Below are 21,180 nucleotides of genomic sequence, written 5' to 3' on the forward strand. Positions count from 1 at the left end.
TTGCACTCCTTCAGATTCCTAAGACGAATACTTGCATTGATCACCACTTCTTCTGAAAAATGGTTCTCAAACTCTATGGCTCTGCTATGTCCACTTCGCGTGTATTGGTCACAATTCTAGAGAAGGAATTACCATACGAATTCATTCTCATTGACATTGCGAAGGGTGATCAGAAGAGCGAGGAGTACATGAAGCTGCAGCCTTTTGGCAAGGTGCCTGTGCTGGAGGATGATGGATTCTTGATGTTTGAAAGTAGGGCTATTTGCAAGTATCTTGCCAGGCAAGTCTAGGGCCACCATCGAGGAGAGACGAAATAATACTGACATATATCTTCGGATAGAAAATATCCTTCTGGAACAAAGCTCGTTCCAGAGGAAGATGAAAAAGCATATGGGCGCTTTGAGCAAGCCTGCTCTATCGAACAAAGCTATTTTGCCGCCGCCGCCGAAACCATAGGAACTGAGCTCATCATCAGACCGTACGTTTTCTTTGTTTGCTGATTTCCTGGCACATACACTAATTGTGGATTACAGAAAGAAAGGACTGGGTTCCCCTGACGAAGCAAGAGTCGCACAAGCCGAGAGAGACCTTGATACAGTCCTCGCTGTTTATGACAAAACTTTGGCTAAACAGAAATATCTTGCTGGAGATGAATTGACTTTGGCGGACCTCTTTCACTTGCCCAATGGGGCGGCTTTAAAGGCAGGTAGATGGAAGGAGGTTTTCGAAAAGTACCCGAATGTGGACAAGTGGTTCAGGGAATTGCAAAAGAGAGAGACTTGGGTGAAGGCTGCCGCAGAGGCAGGAACGATACCATGAGATAGTACTCTGCTGTGTGCTTTCAGTTCTTATAATAAATGGATAATGAAAGAAATGAAATGAATAGTACTCAGTGGAGGCCGACCATCCGCTTGATTTTTGTATGCCAAAACATTTGTGCTCAGTAGCCATCGCTCACTTGCTTTTTGTAAATAAACTCAGTGTACTGCATAGTTTATTAATGAACACTCTTTCGAGCACGACCGCACTTATAAATAAAAAAAAATCGACTTGATCGCCTAGGCGGCCAGGGTAGACAGACGGTGTGGGTGAATTACTAATTATTGCCCACTGGCACCTATGGACTGCCGTACGTACACTCATTTGCGCGTTGCGCGTTGCCTAAAGACACTGCAATGATCTGGCGGCTTTTCCAACCTCAAATCTGCTCAAATTGTTCAGCCACTACGCGAGAACACACGGTCTTACCACAAATATCACGCCGGCATTCTTGGCAGGGGTGATGGAATTCTCGCCCCACAGGTCGAGGCGTTCCCCAGGGCCGAGCGCCGAGTGAGAGTATCAGCATGCTCCAAATCAGGGCTGATGTGCCTACTGTACATAACTAGTTAGTGCCCAGACTCCACGTACCCCACCAATCCGAATTCATAAATAAACTCTCAAAACTTCTCAAGTGGAGGTATGCTCTTATCATCGTCTGACATTTTCTGGTGATCAATTTAGTTTCCGGATCCCATATCATTGCCACGCATCAATCGAACTTGACGTGCAAGGTCATGGCTTTCCGCAAGACAATCACCCTAGGCATTTTTTCACATGGAGGAATTTCAACGCAAGCCACTGGGAGAAGCATGATATTTTTTACGCTGCTAATACTATACATAGTGGGTACAGTACGAAAGCATCTCTCGATAGAAAGCCTCCTAAGGTGTCAAACCTAGGCCAGATCGATCCATTTCAGTAATACCCGTTCAGCTTGGGCCATAAAGGATCTTGTACTGAGAGCCCGGTCCTGGTGGCGATGCAGAAGTTGTCGAGAGAATTGATCCGCTCTCTGTGTCTCAATTTGCACTTGAGTGACGAGGCTTAGGAATAAACACACTTGTGCAAACGCAAGGACCACCAAAATCAGGCACCGAAAACTTTTATTTCGAGATAAGAGGCGCCAGATGATTTCATCGTTCCCAAATTTGCCAGAATCGCCAGAATAACCATGACCTCCACGGTAGTATCCATATCGCATCAACATCCCTGGCATTGGACCGATCTTCAGGCTCCAGCCCAGACCGTATTGATCGAAGTATAAAAAAGGCAGCTCGGCTGGCACTAGGCGCGTTCTTCCAAGTCTCATTTCTCAAATAGATCACCCCGTGGCAAGGGGACGTGTTAAGGATCAAAAATATTTAATTGCGCCCTGGAAGCGATGATTATTTTGTCACACGAACAGCTTGATCTCCGCTGATATGTAGCCTAGTTGAAACCATGAAATATGTGGAGTAGGCTCTGATCTACAGCTGGTTGTGTAGATGCCCCTCAATTTGAAGGGGTTTATGGAAGTCGCCGTGCGCAGGTCAAACACGCTCTCATACGGCGTCTTTAGCGGTCTGCTTGCGTGTCATTAAGCCTAGTAGGAAGCTCCCTTGGCAGTTTCAGCCGTTGTATTTAGCTACATGGTTTAATACATGGAAATGCACACGAGGGTCACTAAAAGCACATGTTATCAGTTAATCTAATCAATCAAATATTCCTAAGTCTGTTTAATCGAACCCACTTCGAGATACCATCTACCATGCTGCTTTTCTATATCGTGTTCTTCTATTAGTACATTTTACTTTCAGGCCTGTGGATGCTGTCCATCTCAAACCAGCTATTAGGGGGGATTTTCCAACTTGGGCATTCACCATTGGTAATATCTGGAAAAACCTTGTAAGCTCGTTGAGGAACCGGGGGAAAGAGCTTGCTGTTGAATAAGTCTGCTTTGCAGTTTCTATCTTATTATTGTGAGATTAAAAGCTATTCATATGATCACAAGGAAGATCTATGCGAATTGATGAATCGTTAACGGGTCATTGCTTAGCTTTATGCATATGTACCGAGATAAATGAGCCATTGGAGGACATCTCACTTTTCGAACATTTAACGCAACTGTGAATTCACTGGACTTTGAGAAAACAAATAAAAAGGACTATAAAACGATCCGTGGCACGACGCATTTCTTCGAGTCGGATGATTCATATCCGGCGACTCAAACACCACGCGCGGCCTTAACACCACAAACGAAGACCGCATATTGTCAATAGATCTCAACACGTAGCTCAGGATGCCACACCCATTCCTCCTGGAGCATGGGAGTGGGGGCCATGAGAATGGGAACTCCGAGTTCTATATCGGAATAGCCTCTTGATGCCATGGAAAATGAAACTTCGAGAAGCTCTACTTGTCCTCTTAGTATTGATCGCCATATCTTCCGTCGCGGGAATAGCCCTTGCAGGAACAGATGAAACGATTGGAGACTTTGAAGTGCTCACAGCGGTGATCTGACTTGTCTCAGTCCGTTCGGGAGCATCGACATGGAAATACCCACCCGAAGCGCTGTCTCGGTCTTGCCTGACCCAGTGTCCTCGAATAAGGCCTGACATTCGAGCATCATGGATTACCTTAGATTTGGTGATATATGTGAAGTCACTTCCCGATACTTGGAAAACGCAGTTGTGCCACGGGGTTGGAATATGCAGGAGGTCATGGGACGGCTTCGCAATGCTCGACAGGTCGTTTAAATTGTCAATCACGCGAGTTTTCGATCGATCAAATAACGAGATGCCAAATTTGGGGCCAGAGTTAACATGGGCGTGGATCGAAAGTCGCACGTGCACGGGGAAAAACAATTCCACAAGGTTGGAGTAAGCTTGGTTGCGTAGCAACATTTCAAATGATATCTTCTCAGCGACTTTCTTCCTCTGTGATCGTGAAGTTGACTGTGAGCGAGGATGCAATGCAAGATCCTCTAACATGAAACGCGAAAACCCACGATAGAGTGCGACAATTGCGGGATCCTGGCCTTTTATCAGGGTCCTTAAGGAGCTTCTGTTTGGTTGGCAAGCCAATGCCAATGCTTGTCGGCAAAATTCAGTTTCGTTCGCAATACTGGTGCCAAGAAAGTGTTCAAGAATGGGTAGCTCTATTTGACACGCTCCTGTCTCTCCGAGAACACTTTTTGGAGTTGAATGAAAGATGTCTCTCAGAGACTGAAATGAGACTACACCAGGCTGCCCTTCCTGGAGGGCTATGGATTCATTGAGCTCATGTAGTCGAAGGCCATATTCGTCCACTTTGTCGTCGTCCACTCCGACTAACCGATCATAGGTACTTAGAAAAAATAGCAAGAATGTTTTTACCAAAGGGGATCTACTCACTGCAGTCACTAAACACGTGTCCATCGCTTATAATGCAAATTCTCACACCGGGCTCGTAGATTGACTTTATTTTTCGTGAAACCGAATAGAGTCGCCGAAGAGCTAGCTCTTCACCACGGTCTGGAAGTGCCCCGGCAACCTTATCTGGGTTTGAGGATTTGCATGGAAATGCAGGTAAGCACATTTCAATAGTCAATTCTCGTGAAGTGAAGAAGCATATTTTTTGCAAGAAATAGTCCCGACCCACGGCCTCCCATTGAGAGTTCGAGGGATGAATCAACAGCTCATCATTGCAAAGATCAACCACCTGTTGTGCAATTGAGACATCCGCAATGGCTTGGTTGCCCATCAGGACAATGGAAAGTCGCGCAATCTGCTGTAGCAACAGATAGCAAAAGAACTCCTCAAAATACGAAATAGAAAGTCCAGTGCTACCCGGACGTAGTGCAATCCCCACGATGGTGGACGGATGAGGCAGGCGAAGCTCGTGAATGTTGACAAGTTGGGAAGGGGAAGAGAGCCCATCAGTGGCAGTGTTTGACAGAGAATGGTATGAATTGAACTCTTGCGGGTTGAGCTGTTGTTCGATAAGAAACCAGATTGAATGCACCGAATGTACGTCGCCGCCAAAACATTGGATCAGGTCACCCTGATGTGTGCGGCTGTATATGGCAACTAATCGGTCATATATACAATCAGCCATGCTTGTGATACTCTTCAGAGCGCTGCGTGAGGTGTATGTCTGTGATGTAAAAAACTCCCCTTGAACGATACTGATCTCCTGTTTTAAGCAGGGGATATAGGCAGGCAATAGAACGAGCCTCAAGCTCGTCTTACCATGCAATAATACACTTTGGCCCCTATTACCAACGATAATACAACTCAGAATTAACTCAATGGCAATATTACAGACCCACTTGATGTGAAAATAGGCGAGCTATTCTACATTTAGATCTGTACAAAGCGTTGCTAATTCGAAATTGACTCATTGGATTGCTATCCGTGGGAAACCAACCCGAAGGTTGAGAAAAAAAAACCGGGAATGACATTTCATACCCTGTATTGAGGCAGAAAGAGGCCAAATTGGTCACCCTTAGTCGCCGACTTCATGTGTAGCGGCATAAATAGAGCCAATTGACACAGCGGACGCTCAGGCGTCCTCTCAGAACGAATCTTTCCAACAGTCTCGAGTTACCTTTGAGCAAGTTTGATTATTCTTCCACGGAAGAGAAACCCCATAATAGATAACCATGATGTGTACTTTGGTTGTGCTGATGGTTCTCACATTGATTATACCGCTTGTGTTTGTTCTCACGCCACCATGGCATCCTCGCCAGATTCCCTCGGCCCCATTTTGGATTACTCTGTTACCCATCTTTTTCGAGATTGATCAGGAGCAGATATTCAAAAAATATATTGCTGGTCCTCTATATGAACATGGAGCCATCAAGATTTTCTTCGGTGGGCAATGGAACGTGATCATTCAACGACCGGCGTTCATCTCCGAGGTATTGAAGAAAGAGCAGATATACAACAAGAGTGGCAACCAAAACAAGATTCCACACAGCGTTTTAGCTGAATTTCTTGGTAAGTGAGCTATCTGGCCCACTTCAAAGTATACCGACTGAGAAAGGGACCCATGCCCTGGTTGCAGGATCCAACATAATTTCCGCAAGAGATGAAGAGTGGCGTTGTTACCGTGCTATCATCAAACCCGGATTACAGAGAGCCTTTCACACCAAGGCTATAATCGATAGAGCAGAGAAATTACGGAACATTCTTTGGCAGCTACAGGGGAAGTCTTTGGACAAAGGAATCCCCATACAGGATATCCTTCAACGATATTCCAGTGCGAATCTTCTGTGTTGCATTTTTGACTGCACAGAGCTAGGTGTAAGTGGAGGCTTGACTTGCATATTGATATTCCCATGTTTACTTTTTGCTCGAATTGCTAAGCCAAAAGGGAGTTCTTAGTCTCAGATGTTGAACATGGCGCACGAGGTCCCACTCCATGCTACTCAACTGACTTTGAAGCGATATCTATTTCGCCCCATTTACATGAGCTTCCCTGCGTTAGACCGACTCGCATCGGTAATACCGTCTAGAGCCAAGGCTCGACGACTGATACGGCAATTTTCAGACCTATTGCAAGCCGAAATTCTTACAAGTCCAGGCAGAAAGTTTGAGAATCGCGAGAATATGAATTGCCTCGGAGACCGACTCAGGTCCGCGTGGCGCGATGGAACCTTGAATACGAAGCAGGTTCGGGATAATCTAAATGTTCTCTATGTGGCTGGCCAAGAGAATCCACAACTTCTTATGGTCTCGTCCCTGTATCTCCTAGGGAAACATCCGGTGAGTATATACCCAGATCATTCTTTAAGGAGACCCACTCCTTGGTTCATCCTCTTCAATTTGCAAGACTAATATTGGGAAACTAGGAAATACAAGAAAAGCTCAGACAGGAGATTGAAGGTCTCGGCATAAGCAAATCCTCCACCCCAGATTGGCGGTCCCTACCGTACCTTACTGCAACAATATTAGAATGTCTTCGGCTATTACCACCCATCTCGCAGCTCATCAACCGACGTGTGGCAGAGCCCGCATGGCTCGGTGGCCTCATCCACATCCCCAGGGGCACATACATCGGATATAACAGTTATGCCACCAACCGGGATCCAGACTCATGGGGGCCAGATGCGGATGAATTTCGACCAGAGCGATGGGGTGCCACCGATGAGCAGATTTCCATGATGTACCGGAGTGCCAAGGCGCGCGCCGAATTCATATCATTTCATGGCGGGTCCCGCGCATGCCTCGGAGAGAAATTCGCTCTCTTGCAAATGAGGGTCACATTATTTGTTCTCATTCAGGCGTTCCGATGGGAGCTGGACCCTGAATGGAAAATCCAAATGACGCCTGTATGTGCATTGGCCCCTCCGCCGCTTCATCACGCTTACCCTAATTCTACTCCACAGGCCGGTCCCCTGCACCCACGAGGCGTACGTCTTGTTTTTACGAAGCTTTAGTGTTATTTGAATTTTATAGTTTCTCTCGGGCCGCAAGGGAAGGCGTAAATGATGTTTTGTTTCCCGAGTTAGTAGCGTTTCCATGTTACCAGATTGTGTTTTTTCCAATGAATTATCTGATTTTGCGAACATCTCGAACTTCGATCATAAATTGCTAGAAGAGTATCCATGAGCTAAACAAACCGAGGAGAATTAATGACGAGCCAAGTGCAAAGTATTCGACCAAAAGTCAAGATCAGAGAGGGCAATTCTTTAAATCATCTGCAATTATAATTCAAGGTGTATCATCTTTAGGTCGTCAATAATAACACATGTTGATATATGCAGCGAATTCCGCGCAAGAAAGCTTTCTATACTGAACCCTTCCCGGAAAAAAAGCTATCGTGGATACGCAATGGCTCCAGTCTCGAATCACACTCCCCACTCTCCACTCCACGATCTAACAATAATCAGACTTCCTAGTTCACAGAATTTCCGGTTGACCTATTGACTCAAAGGGATCTTTGCCTGCTCAATTCCCTGGGAAATATCCACCTGCGAGTAAAGTCCCAATCCAACGAGCATCAATAAAAGGTTTGGAATCATTGGGAATCGTAAATTGTGCGTCCGATCCTGGATAATACCCATTACCAAGGGATTTATCCATCCAGTAGCGAGATCCAAGGTGATCTCTAGCCCAAAGAATTGCGCTTCGGAGTTCTCCGGAATCATGGAAGAGTAGATTGCGCGATTATACGCCCGAAGAGCACTACTGGTGGACATGAAAAGGACCTGCTCAATCCAAAACTCGGCTTGGTGTTTGTAACCGATGGTAACATGGTCGCTGATTCCGATGCAGCCCCATAGCACACAGAGAATATTTACCACGAGAAAACCATACGCGTATGATTTGACGGGCAATCGAAGTCGTGGGTAGAGATACATGAAGCTCAAACTGCCCATGCAGGCAAATATGACGCTAGTAAACGACCAGACCGAGTATACTCCGGAGCTTCGGGAAAATCCAGTGACCTGCAGGAAGAGTGCACCGATGAGCTGCAAGTGGTTAGAGTAGCCAGTGTTCCACATAACCCATCCTATGCAAAACTTGAATGCCTCGGAATAGCGGGTGGCACTTTTGAGCAATTTCAACCAGTTTCTGAAGGCAACGAGCAACGGGAATCTGGTTTTTGTGCGGTCAAGCTCTTTTCCAGGTACCGACGGCAAAAGGTACTGGCCAAGTAGAGCAAACAGAACTGAAAAAGAATCATTACAAATGGGCTCATTGTCTAATAAAAGTGCAACTCACTTGTGATACAGCCACCGATTGTAATAGCGAGAAGGTAATTGAAATACCCAACCTGGACGTAGGATCCCCGTCCATAAACAAGAATTATGCCAATGATGAGGGCAGTCAAGCCACCGATATTGCTTGAAACCAATGCGAGAACACTGATGGAGACCCCTTTGTTCCACGTATTTCTCTCGCCCTGGTTGCTTGCCATGCGGGAGTCACGGAACCAGCCCGCAGATCGCATGAAGATTGGGATGTATGACCCTTCGATCACTGTGTAGACGCCTCCGATGGTCGTCAAAAAGCAATATAATACAGATAGGGCGGTCAGATGGCTGTAGGTTTGACCTGTGAGCCCTGCAAAAGGCAAGGCCAATGTCCCAAACAGAAATATCGATACCATCATCATCGTCTTGCGGTAATCTGGGGGTATGTGGTCAGCTCTGAATGCCCATCCCAGTCCATCGAGTGTACCCACAGGCGTAGTCTGCCAAGCCGGCCGTGAGAATCGCCACAACGCCTTCCGTGGCTCGACTGATCGATCGGAGGTACAATCTTGCTTTCTGTCAGCTAAGGAGATTCTGCAATCCAGCAAAATAGTACTCACGTGTAGCTGTTGTAATCAATCTCTCCCCCACCAAATTTCACCAGGCAGCTAATGTTTGTTCCACGGCGTGGGCATGGTTTGTCCGATCCGGCCTGGTGTCCCAAGAGATTGGCTGCGGAGAGGATTGCCGCCGTCACGTAATTCGAGACCATGGAAGACGTTGGACCAGTCTGTAATTTATCCAATGCAATATTGTTAGCCTATATCATACTCTACCAAACTTAATTTCAAACAAAACATAAAAGGTCTCTGCATACCGAATAGCACAGCACCAAAAATGCCCACAGTGCTTTCTTCGAGTTGAAGGCAGACTTCGAGTTAGCCTGCTCCAGATCATTTGTATCATTTTGGATGTCGCGTTCTGTGGCCCGAAGCCCTTGTTTATCCCCATCTTCGTCTCTATCAACGTTTTCGTCAACAAAATCCCGCTCCACGTTCATATTGCGGTCGGAGATGACACCACTGCCGAACAGAAGATTTAAAAAATCCGAGTTGCGAGAAAGAGGCATTCAATGAGTAAAATTGTAGAAGTGGAAAGGCGATAGAAAGCAAAATCAACAAAAACAAACTTGAAAACAAAAGACAGACAGGATATATAGATTCCCGACTTTGCTGCCTCAATATCTAGTGGCGCGCGCTCCAGGGCTTTAGTATTTGCAGGGGCCAATAAGAACGGAAGAGAGGATATTGCCTATATAAATTGCGATAAACGATATTTCCGATGATATCTGACATTTAGAGTGAGCTAGTTTGAGCAGTTTTACTCTGTGAACTCAGTCGAGTGCGCATGGCCGCATGGGGGCCATCCTTGGCATTGACTAGCACTAACCTCGATTGTTTAGCTTGATTGAACTTCCGATCTAGTGTATCGGGCATGTATTCACTCTTGTGCTTTGCTGTACTCTCTCTTATTTCATCGGTTTTTATTTTTATTTTTATGTTTATTTATTTTTTGTAAAATTATTTCCTGTGGCTACTTGAACTTATTTTCTTTAATGGGAGTGGTTTTCGGGATAATCCGTGCCGCATGTATTGTAATATCCATTAAGTACATATAGATATACCAAGCCATAAGTATATTTCTACCTACCTGATTAATTAAATTCCCAGTCTGTATCGCTTGCATCTTTGAGATGTCGACATCTGAGCTTCAAGCTGGCAATGTGCGTCGTTCGGAGCCACAACCCAGTATTGCTCCAACTCCTTCTGGTCACCTCTCTTCCAAGGCGCCAGTGAAAGAGATACGTGAGGAACTTCCCGCACCGCCAAATCCTGTTTACACAGCTCTTTCATTATCTCGTCGGCGGTTCATCCTCGGAATTATCACAGTTGCGGGCATATTTGGTCCCCTTGCGGGGAACATTTACCTACCGGCTTTGCCAGTGGTAGGTCGGCAGTTCCACAGAACAGAGGCAGAAATAAATATCACGGTGACAGTGTTCATGATTGTGTTTGCTTTTGGAGTAAGTCTTTGTCGTGGCATCGAAATATCTACGTGTGTTTCTAAACAGAATTCCTCACAGCCCTTGATCTGGTCAAGCTTTGCGGATTGGAAAGGACGCAGACCACTCTACATCGTCTCCATCCTAGTCTACATTTTGGCAAATGTGCTTCTTGCAGCCGTCCCAGCCAACTATGGGGCGCTTATTGTTCTTCGGGTAGTGCAGGCGTTTGGATCGTCTGCTGTTGTCTCGCTGGGAGCCGGCACCGTGGCGGATGTAAGAGTGACATTTTGGCCGCTTGAAACTGCACATCGTGCTAATCTACATCTTACAACTGGCAGATCATAGAACCAAAAAAGCGAGCTCGAGCAATGTCATACTTCCTTTTCGGTCCCCAATGCGGTCCAATCCTAGGCCCGGTGATAGGCGGTGCTATAGTCGATAAGGCTTCCTGGAGATGGATATTTGGCTTTCTGGGTGGGTGCAGTTCACGCAACATATTCCAGACTTCTCTGACCTAGCTCATCCAGCAATCTCGGGTGTTGCGTTATGGCTTCTCCTCGTGTTTGCGCTCCCTGAAACTCTACGTGCACGTGTGGGGAATGGGAGTATATACACCGACAAGGGCTGGTTTCTCCTTCCTTCCTCCCAAATTCTCCTCTCCGATTGTCTCGGAATCGGAGCGAGGACCTCCCCCTCCCAAGCCTACCTTGAAAGGATACTGGAAGCTCTTCCAATACCCCCCAATTGGCATCACGTGCATGAATACCGCCATCCTCTACTCTTCATATTTCTGCATTGCCATTCAACTGCCATCCGCTCTTGGTGATGTCTATCACTGGTCAAGCAGTGAGGTTGGTGCTGGCTATGTTGTCGTAGGAGTAGCCATGGTGATTGGATCTATTTCAGGAGGCCATTTTTCTGACTGGAGACGTAAGCGGTCAGTTCAGGCCCTTGGCGAGAGTAATGTTCACCCCGAAGCACGTTTGAATGACCAGATCTGGGGACTTCTTCTAGCTTCGGCTGGGCTAATTATGTTTGGGTTCTTCGTGGAGCATGCGCTTCACCCGGCTGCTACTTTGATTTCAACCTTCCTCGGTAGGCAGAATCCTTGAAACACCCCGAAATATTTCATCTGACCATTGGATCATATAGTTGGATTTGGAATGTCGTGGATGTTTGTTGCGTCAAACGCATTTTTGACTTTGTGTCTTGCGCAGCAAGCCGCTGGTGCTTTTGCTTTAGGCAACATGTTGCGCAGTCCCGCTGCTGCTGTAGCGGCGGCCATCATCGCGCCTCTTGTACAGAAAATGGGTTGGGGCTACTGTTTTCTGGGTTTGGGAATTCTAAACTTGGTTGGGATAGGTTCCATGCTGATTGTTCTGCGAACGCAATCCGCTCGATGGGCAAAGGCAAGACTGTCTAAAGGGATGCAAAGTGGGCACCAGAATAGACCTCCAAAGTCACAATGATCATAAAATAGAGATTTGATTGTCGACAGAGTCTATTTTGATGCAATACCCATTGCCCCACAAGTTCTATCGTTGGGTTACTTCACTCTTCTCACATAGACACAGCAATGTGAAGAGCAATAAGTTTCCTATTATTTACTAGTGGCCGAGTAATAGATACAAGAATTCTGTGCCGCGAGTAGTACGTCTAAATTCATACCAAAACATTTGAACGACCTACTATACAAACTGAATGGGAATCAAGTTTTTTGGAGAGCCTCTTATTTATGCCTGCTTATACAGATCTTTGGAAATTGAGAAAGAACTTCACGAGAAAGGGCTGTGTGCTTCATCAACTGGATATTTGATCGGAGGCCCTCTTCATGGCGCTGCTTATACTGGATCTCTGGAAGTAGTGCGATACCTGGTGGATCATGGGGCCGATACGAACCATGAAGCCGAGTTCTTGAAAAGATCACCCATTTTTCATTCATTGCTTAGCGAGGATTGGGAACTGATTGAAGAATCGATCGAGACGTTTTTGTTTCTTTTGAATTATGAGACAAATCTTGGGACTGCATCGAGACCAGGGCTCATTTTGCTCCACGAAACCCGGACATGTCCCGACACTCGGCCTCTTCGGGCCGTGATTGCAAAGGGTGCAGATGTCAATGAAAAAAAATGAGGACACTGGCCGAACAACAGCCTTGGCAATAGCGGCTCAAAATGGCCACATCGATCATATTTCGATTCTCCTCGAAGCAGGCGTAGAAACTAAGGTGGAAGACAAGAACGGACACACGCCCCTTTTCTGTACACTTTTCACTCAGAAAAGTGGCTGTCTGAAAATTATGTTGGAACATAATGAAGATATGTACCATCGTGATCATGATCAATCGACTGCTTTGTATTTCGCCGCTCGCTTCGACTCAGTTGAGATAGCAGAAATTCTACTGGATGCGGGGGCTGAGCTAAATGTGTTGAATAACAAAAGCAACTCAGCTCTTATGGTGGCTATTGACTACGGCTCTTCCAACGTGGCCGATTTCCTGCTTCGCCATGGTGCTCAGATCGGTCATTACGATAATTTTGGCCAAACAGCATTTGATGTTGCGGTTTGGACCACTTCCAGCTTTAGCCCATTCTTTTGGCGCACGTGCACCTTGCTTTCCGAATTGTCGGATGGGGTTTACATAGATGATCTGTTGCAAGCACTGTTTGAAAATCATCCCGTTGAATTTGGAACTCTGCTTGATTCTATCGCTTCAAAACCAGAGACTTGACCCACGGCGCTCTGCTTCACATTGCTGTTGTACAGGGGAGCCTCGAGATCGTCCAGAAGCTACTGGACTGGGGAGTTGATCCTAGTTTCTCATTACCGAATGGTCGAACTGCTCTTCATATTGCTGCTATTTCCGACAATATTGGGATCACGGAATGTTTAATTCAACATGGATCCGCTACTACCTGCATGGACATCAAAGATTACACTCCCCTAGACGAAGCGGTAATTAAAGCTAAATCAAAAAGCACAGTGCAATGGCTCATTCGACATGGAGGATTCACAGGCCCGAATGAAGCGGCACCTAGTGAGAAATTAGTGGCTAAATGTAAGAAATGCCCCCCTCCCGAATCCTTGATCAAACATTAAGTTTGCTATTTTATAGGGTCCGCTATTACACAGCACGAGCTTGAGTCAAGGGAGATCACAGACATGACTGGGAAGGAAGTTTGCTACAGACTTTGGTTTCATGGCCCAGAATCCGAAAAGGAAGACACGGACGCAGAGACAGATACTGGGTCTGATGGAGTATCCTCGATAGAATGCGCCTTCGCCAATCTGCCTTTCTTCTTCTGGTGATTATACCAACATTACTGGCGAGATGTATGACAAGCTTATCGGGGAAGATGAGATAAGGTGGGCTGCTTTCTCGAACATTAGCCAAATGTACTGGGACAAGGTCAATCTAGAGGATGGATCTATTGAAGGGCGATGGGGACGCGATGGGGACGGACACCCACAGAACCGCCAGTAGGGACATTCAAAATTACAAGAGGGGAGCTTGTCTCAGACGATGAGGATCAAGCTTTGGATATGTGAAAAAGTGACCCAGCACATATGCATTCTCATTAAAAAAAGTTCTATCTAGCCAGATTTTCCGAAATAAGAAATAATCGAATCCAATCCAGTCAAACCCGTCCATAGACCAGTCTAGCAATCAATCATCATCATAACCTCCCGCTCGGAGGTGAAAATAAAATAAATGTAGAGATGAAATCAAATTTTGCAAACAAAACCGCTCACGCTCGCTACTTGAAGAACTCAAGTCTAGCCACACTCAAGACCGGGCACCAATAGAAATAGCCCCAGGCCTCGCCTTAACCTCATCTACCCAAACCGAACTCGATGCCGGAAAGATAGACCCACTATCACTATCTCCATCAACCATTTCAACCGTCACGCCGGGAACAGAGCTAACATGCGGAACAACGAGTTGCACGCCCTTAGCATAAGTTCCCGAGAAGGAAGGGTTGTGGCGCGGTGGAAGCGGGCGGTGCTCGTAGCTACCCAGATAATCTGAAGCGGTGCTTGATACTGATGAAGAGAGGGATGGAGCGCCGATGCTAGTTCCAGTGCCAGTGCCAGTGCTGGTATAGCCGAGGCCGGGCAGACTTGTTACGCTGTTGCGTGATGTCATTGGGCGGCGGGATGGTTGGTAGTGGCTGTGGTGGTCGGGGCCGTGGAATTGGGAGAGGTAAGACCAGGCGGTTGAGGTTGGGTTGGGTGTTGAAGTTGAGGTAAAGTTCCCGCCGGTGGTTATTACGGGCTTCCATTCTGTGGGGTCGAGATCTGAGCCGGTCGAGTTGGGGGTTGTGCTTGGTATCCTCGAGTGAGGGGGGTTGCTTTGGACTCGGGTTGGAGTCATTGGGGCGACGATTGTTCGGGGGGAGAGCGGTGGTGAGGCTGGTGGGGTGGATGGTGTTGTTGTCATGGGCATTGAGGGCATTGAGGCGGAGAGAGGTTTGCAGGAGTCTTTGCGGCGGCAGCTGTAAGGGTTCGAATGTTAGTATATGCATATATGTATAAGAATAATAAATGGAGTGGACTGTGTACATACCCTTCACTGCAGTAGAGGAGGGTGTTGTTGGGGACGGTGATTTGTCTTTCGCACATGGCACTGGAAGAGGGTGTTAGCAGGGTTCTTTATAGTAAATGAGATCCATGTCGCTGATATAGCGGTAAAGACATAGGAGAGAGATAAATATAGACTAGATTAAGATAGGGTAAACACAGCCTCGCGGCTGGTGGCATGTAAGGGTGGTCCCTGCAGGGCAGAGATAAGGAAGTATGGATGGGATGTGAAAGGAATGAGGCAAAAAAATTGAGATAAAGAACAAAAAAAATCAAATGTCTTACCAGAAGTTCAGAAAGCTGGCCATATCGAATTCGCTCTCGTCGTCTTTGCTCCGAGAGTGGGAGCGAGAGTGTGAGTTCGAGGTAGAGTGTGAATGGCCCGAACCCAGCTTGGAGATGGACAGGTTGACACCAGAGGTACCTCGACGATGTAGGACAGGACGAGATGATTTGGGTTTGGAGGGATAATGGGTGGAAGAAGGGGAGCGACGATGAGATTGAGTCATGATGGCGGTGAAGCCGAAAGAAGGAGCCCAGCTCGATTGACGAGAGAATAAATGCCTCGTTCTTGGCTATCTTATCTTAGGTGATCGATGCTAGGATGGGATCCCTTTCGACTAGGGTAGTTTTCTCCAATGATCTGCTGAAGGTGGTGGAGCACGCAAGGCTAGCACGAGCACGAGGGATTTAATGACGAATGCTGGAATCCGCGGACGGTATGCTTGACGTGTTGAATTTCAAAGAAAAAAGCAGGAAATTGAAATAATTCCTGAACGAAGGGATATGATATGTACCCCGGGGTCACAAAGTAGTGAACGATGGAGCAGATAAGCCTAGGAGTGGGAGGGGTCAGCGTGTGTCATGATTGGAATCGGGCTAGAAGGCCCGGGGAGGTTTATCTCTGCAGAGATAAGGGCTGCAGCCAACTAGAGTGGGTGGAACAAGTGGAACATACCTAGGGTAGGGTGATCGAGCGAGTGGTTTGGGGAAAGAAACTCAGATAGAGATGTTCTAGCGTGGGAAGTGAGAGTGGTAGAGATTGTTTGAGATAGACAAGCAGCAGGGGATGAAGAGAATAAATAAGAATCAAAAGCAAGAAAAGAACCTTGGGGAAGCAACACACGTTCCCAGTTCCCGCTGGCAATTCCCAACGCGGATCTTCGAGTCTAGACTTCCTCCCAAGTGATTCCCCACTTGCCCACTTTTCTTCCACTCTTTCCCACTCTTTTTTTATTCGGACGCGCAACCTTGACTCACACAGTTACACTCTGGACGGATTTCCATAATTAGGTCTTCCCCAAAGGGTAACCGGATTTGCCTCTGGGAGAGGAGACGACAGAAGCAGTACTCTGTAAATATTCACACTCACATTCACATTCAATCCGTCCCTCTATCCCAGGTATCAAGGTCCCCCGTTACCTATCTACACCCGAATTAGGGCCCGAGTACCCCCGTGCCCGCCCGACGCGCTCAGATTCAATTCTGCAGAGGACCCTGCCCTGTTTACCTGCATCTACGATTCCCGCTAGCCAGGAGTTTATCTCCTGGCTCAAATCGAATCGCGATGATCTTAGGCTTGCGTGCTAACGATTCGTACAAGTATTACTAACACCTACGACAGTACTACCTACAGCCTGAGTACAGTATTGTACTTCGTGGCACGAGCAGACTAGCACATGCTAAGCATCCCCGATAGTGTACTCCTACTCCTCTCCTACCCCGGTACTCCACTGACCGAATATTTATAAAAATGACGCCAGCCTCGACAAAGGCCGGAGTCGTTCATGTTCTCGAACCCCCTCAAGCACGACTTCGGTGGGGCCCATTCTTCTCCACCGCCGTGACACCTCCTTGACACGTCGAGTTCCATCATACGTCGAGGGGTGACGACCGTGCGGAGGACAATGCCTGGTCTGGCCAGTCATTACTATGTACAGTACAGAGGATGGTCACGATGTCTGTGTCTCTCTCTCCAGCTCAAGTCCATGCCAGGCTAGGCTAGGCCTGTGCTGAACTGAGCAATGGAGGGGATGGTGGGGGGGACCTGGGTAGCGCGCTAGTTTTTCTTTCTTTTTCTTTTTCTTTTTCTTTTTTTCTTTTTGTAGGGCTTCTGGTGAGTAGTCTAGAATCGGCGTCGAATGATTCTGGTTGGATGTCCGGGTGAAGATTTCGTTAGAGTCTGCCAGTGGCATGTTGCGTAGGTATGAGGTACGAGTACGTACCCGTGTAATTGACGTAGTTCAGGTTCACTGCCAGTGGCATTTACTCCCGAGTCCATTCTCATGTTACGATTTTTTCCCGGAATCTCTATTCTCTATTCTTTATTATTTGTTGATTCCTGTTTGCTTCTATTTATTGCTCCCCCTCCTCCCCGGTCTAGAATCACCCAGCTGGCACTGGCAGCTCCAAATGATCTACAGTTGATCCGTTTCGGGTCGATGGGGTACACTCCAGTCTACACTCGTACGCAACTACTGTAAAGTCTAGCCCAGGGTTGTCAAGTGGCCAGTGCCAAGTGGACTCGGATTTACGTAGGTGGACCATTGGCTGATGCCTGGAGATTTGTTTGAATTTTAATTTTAATTTTAGTCTGTAACCACTCCCTGACGATCCGTCAGTGTCACGATGAAGATCGTGTGGAGCAAGCAGCATCACCATAACATAACATTGCCCTACGCAGTATGGGGGTAGAGTAAAACTCTGACGAGAATAAACTCACAACATCAGACGAGCGATTACTTTAACAAAACAAACTTTTCACCGCCGAGTCAATTGAGCCATTGTTTGTCAACACTGTAGCCTCCCGCCCGCTTCCGTGCTGTAAACCGCGGGTGAGCTTCGGCCAGCTGACATCATGTGGGTTTACCTTGAGATCGATGATGTTTGGACTTGAGCCTATTTAGGCACTCTGTTGTGTTGGGGGTATATGAGTATTCACGTTGAGTTTTGAGACATTACTTATCACATTATGCTATTGTACATGGTTTTCAGCCCTACCCAGTCCAGTCGAGTCCAGTCCAGCCAGCCCGCCTACGCATCCACTGCCATCGGTTCGGCAGCACTGGCACCAGCAGATTTGGCACTATCGGGCTTTGACGACGTCGTCTCCTCTTTTGATGCGGTCTCCGTATTCTTCTCCTTCTCCTTCTCCTTGTCTTGATCCTTGACTTCTTCCTGCTTGACCGTCACGCCACTGATTGGTTTGCCGACAAAGCGCTCAGGCACGCCACGGGCGGCAGTCTCGGCAGCTCCGACAAAGCAGCCCAGCATCGAGCTCCAGATGTACCCGTGGGACAGCATCTTGCGGATTTGCCCATAGGCGTAGGAATTTGCGTAAGGGAGTGATGTTTCGGGATCACGATATCGTGATGGCAATGAGGTGATGACACACAGCGATGATGAGATTTCTAGTTTAGTTACGATGTTAGCTAGCTAGATCACGAAAGCGAGGGAGTTACAACATTACGAAAGTAATGGGCAAGGACAAGGACAAGGACAAGGGCAACTTACTGGTCAAGCGCGGAGGCTTCTTGGCATTGAAGTACATACTAAACTTCTTGCTGTGCGCCGTCCGATCGTCGAAATTCTCGAGAATGGTCAAATTGCGGCCCGTGTATTCAATAACTGGCGGGGCTGGTGGATGCTCTGGCGGCGCAGACCCCTCTATCACAGCGGGCGATTCGCCTTGTGATTGATGGTTGGGATCGCCCTGCATTACGGGCACGACGGGTGGCGTGGCGTGCAGCGGGGCCGCATCGGGGGAAGACGCCAAAGGGGCCTTAGAGTCCAATGGAGGGTTTGTAGATGCAGCATCTGTAACGTGGTCGGAGAGGGGTTCCGTAGCGGTTGTTTCGGTGCTGCTCTGAGGCACATCCCCTGAAGCCACTTGGGTATCACTGCCTGCCACAGGTACGTTTGCTTGCTCTTGTGACGGCGCTTCAGCCTTCGGGGCATCGGCTGGTGTCACGGGTTGGTCGATGTCCATGGCTTGGACCTCATTCGAGTCCGCGGGAGGCGCCGTCTGCGATACTTTGCTTGGTGAACTAGAGGCACGCGATGCATGACTTTTGACGTCTGATACTGGCTGCTTCTCAGGCGATTTCGGGGTAGCTTCTGTGCTTTCTGGTTCGGTAGGCTCGATCACCTTATCGGAGGTATCTGCCACTGGCTGATCTGATCTTGATTCTTCAGAATTGGCGTTCATCTCTGGGCTTTGCCTGTCTTTGGGTGGTTCCTGGGGAGATAGGGTAGATATGGGCTCTGCCGCAGTTGCCGGCGCAGATGTGTTTTCAGGTTGTGTAGTCGCATTCACATTTTCACCCGCAGCTTGCGCTGGCACTTCCGCTGGGGGTTGTGCCAGAGCAGACGGGTTTCCAGATTGTGTGGTCGCTGCAGAAGCTGGTTGTGCAGGCTGTGTTAATGATGTAGATGACGCGGTGGTAGGAACGCCTTCAGGTTGTGTGGTTGTGGGCGCTGGTTGCGTCGTCGCACTCTGGCCGGCTTGCGATTCGACGGGTGGCTTTTCTTCCTTCTCCTTCTTTGTCTTCTTCTTCTCCTCCTTCTCCGGCTTGGCTTTGATATCGACCTTGCCCACCCGTGTCAGCCGGCCATTCACCCACGTAGCCAGGCCACTCCAGTAGGACATGACAGGGCCCTCGAGGCGGCGATTTTGCAGCGCCTCGATGCGCGCTCGCCGTTCCTCTGCCTTTCTCCGTTCGGTCTTCTCCCAGCGGTTGACACTCTTGCTATTCAATCGTTCTATCCTTGCCGCCTCCGCGAGGTGATCTTCCTGTGTCATTTCTTTCGGTTTCAAATGCGCCTTCCGTTTCTCTGCTTCTTTCATTGTCGCGATGATCCGGATACGTTTTTCCTGGCTGTCTTTTAAGCGAGCATGTGTGATCTCCTTATTAACCATAGTTTGCCGGCGAGACGAGGATCGTACGGGGCCATCTTCGACGGTCGGGATCCAGGAGATTCGTTCTGATTTCTTTTTCGGGCGTGGAGGGGGTAAGGCGGATGGCGTGGAGACGGCCATAGGATCGATCTTGACTCGCTTGCGCAGGGTTTGAAATCGGAGGTCATTCTGCGCTCGACGCTTCTTGCGCTCGTCCTTTTGTAGTTGCTTTTCACCTTCGTAGTCGTTGTTGGCATTGGGCCCTTGGTCGTCATCGTCATCATCATCGGATTCCAGACCCAGATCGTCTTCCTCTGCGGCTTCCACATCCATTGCGAATTCGTTGTCATCTTCGACTTCTTCGAAAAGTAGTGTGAGGTCATCATCGGCGGCGGCATCGATCAGGGCGGACATATGTTGGCCAGCGGTACTTCGTTTCGCACGGCCTGAGACTAGAGACTCGATGATTTGCTCGTTCTGATCTTCGGTCTCCTCCTCTTCCTCGGAGGAGGAGACGAGACCCGAAGAGGGGTCTTCTTCCAGCATGTCCGTCATGGTGGGTGACTGAGTAAGTTAAATGAGATCAGAATTGATGAAACGGCATTGGGTCGGAGGTCGGAGAAAGGCTGCCGCCAAGAAATCGAGGAGGAGAGAGCGAATCAGAGAAAGAGGAAGCGAAAGAGGAAAGAGAGAGGGAGAGTGGGAGGAGTGCAAGGAAGGCACGCGTTGATCCTCGGAGTTGAAGATCGCGGCAGGCGCGAACTGGCCAGTACGCCACAGTCAGTTGCCGCCACTGTGGCTGTGCTGTAGCTGCCTCAGGCCGTGTGGCTTCATCCACCAGGGGTGCGCTCTGACCTGTGACTACCTCCTGCTGTCCTGTTTTCTACTGTTGAATCTACTCTTTACACGCACATTCACGCTCACCCTCACAGTCTACTTATTCCACAGCCTACAGTCCTCACAAATGCTCGGGTTCTCAATGCGAGTGGCATACAGCCCCGGCCCTTCCGTATCCACCGGACTCTCTCCGAGGTTTAAGACAGCGAAAGGTCCCAAAGGTCCCAAAAGCCATGTTAATCTCTCGCTTCTTTGTCTCGACAGTCCAGGAGACCAGCATTGATCATGATCATGGCTTGATTCTCCAGACTCTAGTGA

General features: G+C 48.1%; 9 protein-coding genes across 9 annotated transcripts; 5 read left to right on the top strand and 4 right to left on the bottom strand.

Annotated features, from left to right (window-relative positions):
• Window positions 1–59: 59 nt before the first annotated feature.
• On the top strand, window positions 60–819 carry N7481_003347 (glutathione S-transferase family protein; the record flags this gene model as incomplete). Its single annotated transcript, XM_057262566.1, has 3 exons — window positions 60–268; window positions 341–478; window positions 534–819. 3 exons carry the CDS (start codon window positions 60–62, stop codon window positions 817–819), a joined length of 633 nt encoding a protein of 210 aa, XP_057124227.1.
• Window positions 820–3,073: 2,254 nt separating this feature from the next.
• N7481_003348 (isocyanide synthase family protein) lies at window positions 3,074–4,896 on the bottom strand (the record flags this gene model as incomplete). The annotated part of the gene is made up of 3 exons (XM_057262567.1): window positions 3,074–3,162; window positions 3,218–4,129; window positions 4,194–4,896. The coding sequence occupies 3 exons, from the start codon at window positions 4,894–4,896 to the stop codon at window positions 3,074–3,076; spliced, it is 1,704 nt and encodes a 567-aa protein (XP_057124228.1).
• A 550-nt stretch (window positions 4,897–5,446) lies between these two features.
• Window positions 5,447–5,788, top strand: N7481_003349 (uncharacterized protein; the record flags this gene model as incomplete). The annotated part of the gene is made up of 1 exon (XM_057262568.1): window positions 5,447–5,788. One exon carries the CDS (start codon window positions 5,447–5,449, stop codon window positions 5,786–5,788), a length of 342 nt encoding a protein of 113 aa, XP_057124229.1.
• Window positions 5,789–6,182: 394 nt separating this feature from the next.
• Window positions 6,183–7,222, top strand: N7481_003350 (cytochrome P450 oxidoreductase; the record flags this gene model as incomplete). The annotated part of the gene is made up of 3 exons (XM_057262569.1): window positions 6,183–6,548; window positions 6,635–7,114; window positions 7,172–7,222. 3 exons carry the CDS (start codon window positions 6,183–6,185, stop codon window positions 7,220–7,222), a joined length of 897 nt encoding a protein of 298 aa, XP_057124230.1.
• A 483-nt stretch (window positions 7,223–7,705) lies between these two features.
• Window positions 7,706–9,611, bottom strand: N7481_003351 (uncharacterized protein; the record flags this gene model as incomplete). Its single annotated transcript, XM_057262570.1, has 5 exons — window positions 7,706–8,457; window positions 8,511–8,918; window positions 8,974–9,050; window positions 9,103–9,272; window positions 9,360–9,611. The coding sequence occupies 5 exons, from the start codon at window positions 9,609–9,611 to the stop codon at window positions 7,706–7,708; spliced, it is 1,659 nt and encodes a 552-aa protein (XP_057124231.1).
• Window positions 9,612–10,235: 624 nt separating this feature from the next.
• On the top strand, window positions 10,236–12,016 carry N7481_003352 (MFS transporter; the record flags this gene model as incomplete). Its single annotated transcript, XM_057262571.1, has 4 exons — window positions 10,236–10,565; window positions 10,614–10,820; window positions 11,066–11,642; window positions 11,700–12,016. 4 exons carry the CDS (start codon window positions 10,236–10,238, stop codon window positions 12,014–12,016), a joined length of 1,431 nt encoding a protein of 476 aa, XP_057124232.1.
• An 830-nt stretch (window positions 12,017–12,846) lies between these two features.
• N7481_003353 (ankyrin repeat domain-containing protein) lies at window positions 12,847–13,856 on the top strand (the record flags this gene model as incomplete). The annotated part of the gene is made up of 3 exons (XM_057262572.1): window positions 12,847–13,110; window positions 13,314–13,605; window positions 13,663–13,856. The coding sequence occupies 3 exons, from the start codon at window positions 12,847–12,849 to the stop codon at window positions 13,854–13,856; spliced, it is 750 nt and encodes a 249-aa protein (XP_057124233.1).
• Window positions 13,857–14,334: 478 nt separating this feature from the next.
• Window positions 14,335–15,637, bottom strand: N7481_003354 (uncharacterized protein; the record flags this gene model as incomplete). Its single annotated transcript, XM_057262573.1, has 3 exons — window positions 14,335–15,043; window positions 15,115–15,174; window positions 15,414–15,637. 3 exons carry the CDS (start codon window positions 15,635–15,637, stop codon window positions 14,335–14,337), a joined length of 993 nt encoding a protein of 330 aa, XP_057124234.1.
• Window positions 15,638–18,161: 2,524 nt separating this feature from the next.
• Window positions 18,162–20,580, bottom strand: N7481_003355 (putative signal transducer; the record flags this gene model as incomplete). Its single annotated transcript, XM_057262574.1, has 2 exons — window positions 18,162–18,538; window positions 18,642–20,580. 2 exons carry the CDS (start codon window positions 20,578–20,580, stop codon window positions 18,162–18,164), a joined length of 2,316 nt encoding a protein of 771 aa, XP_057124235.1.
• Window positions 20,581–21,180: the final 600 nt, after the last annotated feature.

The sequence above is a fragment of the Penicillium waksmanii genome, assembly GCF_028829765.1.
Source record: "Penicillium waksmanii strain IBT 27052 chromosome Unknown utg000004l:1.0-5674109.0:1.0-5678898.0, whole genome shotgun sequence".
Taxonomy (NCBI): domain Eukaryota; kingdom Fungi; phylum Ascomycota; class Eurotiomycetes; order Eurotiales; family Aspergillaceae; genus Penicillium; species Penicillium waksmanii.